General features: G+C 41.6%; 1 protein-coding gene across 1 annotated transcript in view; it reads left to right on the forward strand.

Annotated features, from left to right (window-relative positions):
• pcdh12 (protocadherin 12) overlaps positions 1 to 6735 on the forward strand; it is a 24121-nt gene that overhangs the window by 8826 nt on the left and 8560 nt on the right. The window contains exons 2-3 of the mRNA XM_008286102.1: positions 56 to 147; positions 3868 to 4019. Of these exons, the coding sequence (XP_008284324.1) occupies positions 56 to 147; positions 3868 to 4019 (244 nt within the window). The remainder of the gene's footprint in view (positions 1 to 55; positions 148 to 3867; positions 4020 to 6735) is intronic.

The raw sequence follows: 6735 nt of genomic DNA on the forward strand, positions 1-6735 counted from the left end.
CCTCCTCTCCCTCCTCTCCCTCCTCTCCCTCCTCTTCCTCCTCTTCGCCCTGCAGCAGATCTCCCAGCTCCTCTCTCTCCTCCGTCAGGGTCAGCTGCAGCCGAGGCCAAACTTCAGAGGAAACAAATACTCTCATCGCACCGGCAGGTCAGTCTGACTCCTCTTCCTCCTCTTCCTCCTCTCCTGTACGTCCCTCCACGCTCCTCCTCCTCCTCTGAGCTGCAGACACAACAAGGCCACACCAGCAGCTCATAAATCAGCAGTTGTTTAAACACTGTGATTCCCTCTCATTCATTCTCTTTAAGCACTATCAGCATTTCCTAGCATACATTCACTGCTATAAGATCCTGTGCTGTCTTAAAGATGTGCATTAACTCAACTCAACCTAAAAAAACAAAGAAACAAAGGTTAGCGGACAATAAACTCATGATATAAAGTTGAATCAACGTTTTAGTCCCACACTTTCCTTGTCAAGTTAAAGAGCTGATGATGAATGTGCCTTGTGGTGGCTGTCATTGTGTCGTTGCTCTGAGAAGACACAAGCAGGACTTCATGTACAGCCAGCATGCTTTTCTATATGAGGAGTAGGTGCTTCAAACTTCACACAAAAAAGTCCCTGGACTGGTCTCTGAAGACCTAAAACTATAACAGCTCATGTTTGAAATTTCTTACATTTTAAGTTGAATTAGCTTCAAATGAACAAAACCTAAATATCTGTACTGTTTTAAAAAAATACTCGTTCCTGTGAATGTCTCTACATTCATGTTTTACAGTCTCACCTATCGGTCAACTCTCTGAACTCTTTGGTTTTTGCTCCGGCCACATTTCTTACTCACTGAATTCTCTCTCTTGTTTTTTTTTACTACGATATAAAGTCCTGCACCGATATGGAAACAGAACAAACATGGCTATAAGTAGAGAGAGCTCAGAAGTGTCTTCTGTGCAGTAGGACACACAGTTAGAACGCCATAAATCATGTTTAACATCTGGAGTCACTGCGTTTGTCCAATACTGTAACAACTATAGATATCTTACTACTCACATTTTCACCACTTCTACACACTCACATCAGTGTTTATGCTCAGTGTGTCTTCCAGCCGCTTGCTGGCAGTGTTTGTTGTTCAGCAGGTTTTCATGTGTTTGTTGTTTGTTATTTGATGTGAATAAGTCAGAGTTTGTTGCTTCAACATAAGGCAGGCAATCCTAGTAGATTATGTTTCATTTTTGTCTAAATTAAGTTTAATTTTACTATAACGTCACATCGTGGTGAGCAGGACCTCACACTGTCCGTCTCCTGGTTTGATGAACCAACAGAGAAGCTGAGGTCAGTCTGCGGCTGGTTAATGGGAGTTCACCGCCGACACAGTCATGAAGGTGTTGTCTGATCCACATGACGCCACAGTGATTATATCACAGTCTGTCTTCTTAAAAGGTTTTCATCTGAGCATTTTAGACTGCAGTATAAAAAAGTTTTCAGAAGTTTACCAGACACGACGACCGTGTTCTCCTGCAGCTTCACTTCCAAACAGTCCAAAGATCCTGCTGTCAGTTCGTTCCTCCTCCACGCTGTGATCACTGCTGCGCTCTCTGATCAAACCACCTCTGATAGCAGGACAGACAGACAGTAAAGACAAACGCCACCATTTGTAAAATCGTGCAGCTGTTTTCTCCTGAACTGTCTGATCCATCCACAGACGTGTGTGTGTCTGAGTTCATGTCCTGCAGCACCGGCTGGGTTCTGCTTTCTGAACTTTGTCCAGTTGTGTTGTGCTGCACATTAGAACATATTCTGTTGTTTACTACGGATGGAACTTTTTCATAAATCAAGGTTAAACAAGCAGGCACATGATCAGCTCAAACTTAATTAAACCCAGAAGATGTTTCATGTTCATATATTAGCGTATTCATAGTAAATAGGGCTCCTGTAGATCAAGCTCAAGCCTTACAAACAGCACGGCATTGTTTTATTTAGTTCAGTTAGTCTTAAATCTGGTGTATCACTGTTTTATTGTCAAACTGTGGACCTTTTGACGCAATTAAATTTGAGAGTCACGCTGATGCACGTTCAACGGATGTGCATTTTGAATTCCAACAGGCGATCGCAGGTTGACTTTTTAACCACACAGCTAGCCAGTTAGCTCAGCTGGCTAACTGTGTTAGCTGACATGAACCTTTGTCCACCGACCAAATCTATTGTACTTCATGTTTTACTACATTATACTTAATGTATGAGTCATGTTGTGCCGTTATAAAGCTAAAACCACACAGCTGATACAGTAATGTCATAGGTTTTTCTATTTTGTGTCCCCTGCCTTCGCCCTGAGTCAGCTGGGACAGACCCCCTCGACCCTACAGAGGATAAAGTGGTGTATAGATAATGGATGGATGGATATTTTTTCTACTTTGTTTTTGAAGATAAATAACAAAAACATGTATTTTATGCATTTCTTAGTGACAGGAGGTCATCATGTAGAGCCATTAATGTGGCCGACTACTGAAAGGTAGAAGAGCTGCTTTGATGCGTGGGAATGATTTAAAGGTATGATCACCTACAAAATGGGTGAAAATGTTCTTAACGGTGAACTCAGTGCACCATCACACCCCGACTGTTCATGTGACTGCTGCCTTCAGGAAACAAACAACCAGAAGGCTCTCATGTTGTTGTCAGATTAACCAAACATCTGCTTTTAGCCACAAACTCACAGGATTTTCTCCTAAAAAAAACCTCTTGGTGCTTCCTAATTTGAATGAAACTCCCCCATGTTTGAACCTCTTGTCTGACCTTTGCTGTGCACACTGCCACAAAGCCAGCAGAGGCCTCCTCCCTGTGGAGGCTCAACGCTGCACTGGTATCACACCAACCCTTCAACTGGAACATTTACTTTTACTGGATGTGGTGAAAGGCAGCAGCTAAAGCTGATAAACGTCCTTCCTCAGTGTTTCTGACCGACTGACCCGCTGTGACTGAAATAACAGCAGCAGACAAACAGGACACAAAGTCCAGCAGTCAATGTCACAGGAAGAGTGTCTCCTAACCCGGCAGCGTGTCCGAGTGTGAGTGGAGGCAGGTTGCAGCAGCTCCATCCGAGTGACTCAGAGCCTCTGACAGGATGCAGCTCCATCAGCGTCACCGCGGCGATGAAATCAGATCTGACATCACCTTGATACACACAGGGCACTGTTTCTCACACACACACACACACACACACACACACACACACACACACACACACCTGATCATACCTGTGAATGTCTTTGGCAGATAAAGAAAGTGGTTTAACTGTCATACATTTAGTCATGTCGTCAAAAAAGAAAACGCTCATATGTGATGAAGTCATGGTGATTAAATCTCCAGGACCAGGTTACAACGAGCTCGAACGTCTGCCTGGCACTTCCTGTCTGAGCCTGACTGCAGCTGTGTGGTTATCAATGGATTTGTCATCCAAAACCTCAGGAATGTTATCACCTGTCTTTTATCTCCAACACACCAACGCTCTGGCTTCTTATCTTCAGATTGATCCGACACTTTTGTCTGTTGTGATTCATGGTGTTTGGGAATAAAACATCTGTGTGGTTACTCCTAAAAGTTCATTCTTTTAGTTGACGTGTTAATTTCTGTTTATTATAAATTGTGTCCTACATCATTCGTGATGTTCTTAGATTTTAAGGACGTTTACTTTTCAAAAGCTGCTCCTACAACAAGAAGCAGGCTACAGCTTTAATACATGGGATCAAACCGAGTGCCAACGCTGTTCTTTTAGGCAACACAAACTGAAAAGTTACAAACAAGAAGTAACTTTTCCCAACTGAAGACACAACATGACTTCAGAATCAGACAGTTTGAATGTTTGTCATGTTTGTGTGCAGATATGGAGGTCAGGACTGTTCTGACTGGCAGAGCACCAAAGACAGCGGACACGGTGAGAGCGAGGCTGGAGACGTGGACTGGGAACCGGGAAGAGACTCTCCCATCGACCTGCAGCTGGAGGAAGGCCTCAGCAACCTGCTCAGCAACTCCGGTAAGCACACAGGACGACACGTTGATCTGATGGAGGCGCATACATGCACGGGCCTAACAGTCAGTCCTACCTCATGCACTGAAACTGTCCCTCAAGTCAGTTTTTCACCAGCGCCATCAGAGTCATGAAACAAATATGAGCAACATAACCTGGGCTGAGATATTGGGAATACTGACTTCAGCTGTGAGTTTGATGCGAGCTGTTAGCTGTTCAATTACATTTAAGAAAGGTCTTAAAAACAGAAGTGAAGTAAACATATGTTATAATTTGGCCGACTCAACTTTCCAAACGAATAAAAGCTTAACATGAGGTTTAGTTTTCACAGTGTGCAGGTGGACATTTCACTTTAGCCAAAGTCTGTCATTAAAGGTGATTAAACTTTGGTGTTTTTTAACGCTTACACATCTAATTGTAACTGTCACTTATTGTTAATTTGCTTTATTCAGATTAAACTCTTGTATCGTTGCCGGTATCTAAATGTTCTTTGAAAAAAGTTCTGGATGCTGTTTTGTTCGTGTGTAGCTCTGCAGACAGCTTCCATGTTAGTGATGCAAACTGGCATGAAATATTCATCCACACGTGAGCCTAAAACAACAACATATGCAACATATCTGTACCAAGATAATTTGTTGTATGAGTATATTTTAGTTTGCTGGTGTACTCAGTCTATTTCTATTTTAAGCCTGACTATAAGCCTAACTGGTTCATCTGTGACCTCCTGGTGAAAGTCTTTGATTCGTCTGGACACCAGCAGCCGACCTCTGAACCCGGCACAACACACAGACTGCTCACTTACAATGGACACACACTGACAATTGTAGAAAACAGGAAGAAAGCAGGAAATAACACAGCGGCAGCTTATATGTCCACGTCATCCACCCACACACACACCACTCATCTGGGTTTCTTACAGCGACTCCTGATGTTTCTACAAACTGCTTTGTTTTGAAAATCCATGTTTTTATGCTTGAGTAGTTTCACTGCTTGACTTTATGAAACACGTCACTAAAAGTGTCCGTCCGCTACAAAGTGTTAGCTTGTTAGCTGTAGATACCGTGATGTTGGAAGTTTATCAGACATCAAGGTGTTTTATGAGCATGTAAGCATTGCTAGTCTGCTAAGCTAATGTTTATGACAGTGTTACTAGCACAAGATCGTTATTAACATTTTAGCTATATATTAGCCCAGAAGTTTTAGAATCAATTCAAATAAGGGGCAATTCAAAAAAGGGTTGAATTATCAGGTTAGCATTAACGTTTCACATTAAGCATCTTAGTGCCACTAGAATACGTTATTTCTAAGCATTTGAGGGTAATTAGCAGACAGTGTTGTTAGCCACCCATTAGCATGTAGTGGTACAAGCATATTAATGTACGGAGCATGTTATTTAGCATGTCAGGTTTGTTAGCATATAGTACATTGGCCTTATTAGCATGCCAGCTTTAGGTGGTGTTGAGGTTTGGGTTGTGTTAAGTTTTTTTTTGGAGTGATATTGGTGTGAAAATATTATTGACGTAATATTGTTATTGTTTGCATTTGAGTGTGTTTTGGCAGAATTATTTTTGTCATTTTTATTAGCATGGTGTAGTGAAATTAATGTTTATGACTGTGTCGGCTATTGGCATGTCAGTATTAGCATTGTTGGCATCCACTGGCATTTTAGTTTTAAGTTATCAACAGATGTTGTGATTAGTGTGTTAGATCCATCAACATATATTATTAGTGCAATTAACATATTCATTTTGTTAGCAAACTGTATAACACATTGGGGTTATTTGTTATACTGTTAGTTGATGGCCTTATTAGCGTGCTGTTGCTTTTAGTGGGTATTACAGCTTGTTGAGAATGATACTAGCCTGGTAAAATTATTGACATGACATTATTATGAGCAGTTTTCATAATTTTTGTAGCATGTTTTACCTCAGTGCTGTTAGCATGCTATAGGTGTTAGCAGATGGTGGAAATAGCATAGTAGGGTTGTTATCTTATTAGCACATTTTATACAGCTTGTTCTTTTATTGTCATGCAAAGAAATTTGCAATGACAGTAATCAACTAGAAAATTTCCTTGCAGAAAATTTGAGAGTGCCACGGGAGTCTGCTGGGATTTAAAAGATGATTTTATAATGACCAAACCTACTAATAACTTTGAACAACCGAAGCCTCATCTGTGTGGAGAGAGCAGGAGGGGAGGGGGGGTTGGGAGTAGGGTGAGAGTGTTGCCGGGCAACGAAGCACACAGCTGATACTTGGTTTAACTGTCAAATCAGGAGAAGAAACCAGAAGGAGAAGACCTCAAACAGCCGCCATTTTTGTCAAAACTGTGTGTCAGAGAGAAAAGCCGAGCACATTGTCAGAAAGCCAAGACCTTGGGAATTACAGAGATGTATTTTTTGTTTTCGTAGAGTAAAAAATGAGCGCACAATCATTTGAGAAGAAATGTGTAAATTTCTGGTTCTTGAGAAAGATCAGTAGCTGTCTTTGAATGGGTGCAGATGGGGAAGGAAGAGAGACTTTTGGAGGAACAAGGCCACAAATCTCCCCCAAACTTAATTCTGTGTGCTTCCAAAGTGACATTGTGAGCAGGAGGATATATTTTTCTACGTTTTGATGTAAAAATGATGTCTGTGGCATAAAAACTGTGGCCAGGGCGACAAGTTAAAAAAAGATTTACTGTGTGATTTTTCTCTGAGCTCCCACTCTAGTGATGTCATCAC

The sequence above is a fragment of the Stegastes partitus genome, unplaced genomic scaffold (genome assembly GCF_000690725.1).
Source record: "Stegastes partitus isolate 25-593 unplaced genomic scaffold, Stegastes_partitus-1.0.2 Scaffold432, whole genome shotgun sequence".
Classification (NCBI taxonomy): domain Eukaryota; kingdom Metazoa; phylum Chordata; class Actinopteri; family Pomacentridae; genus Stegastes; species Stegastes partitus.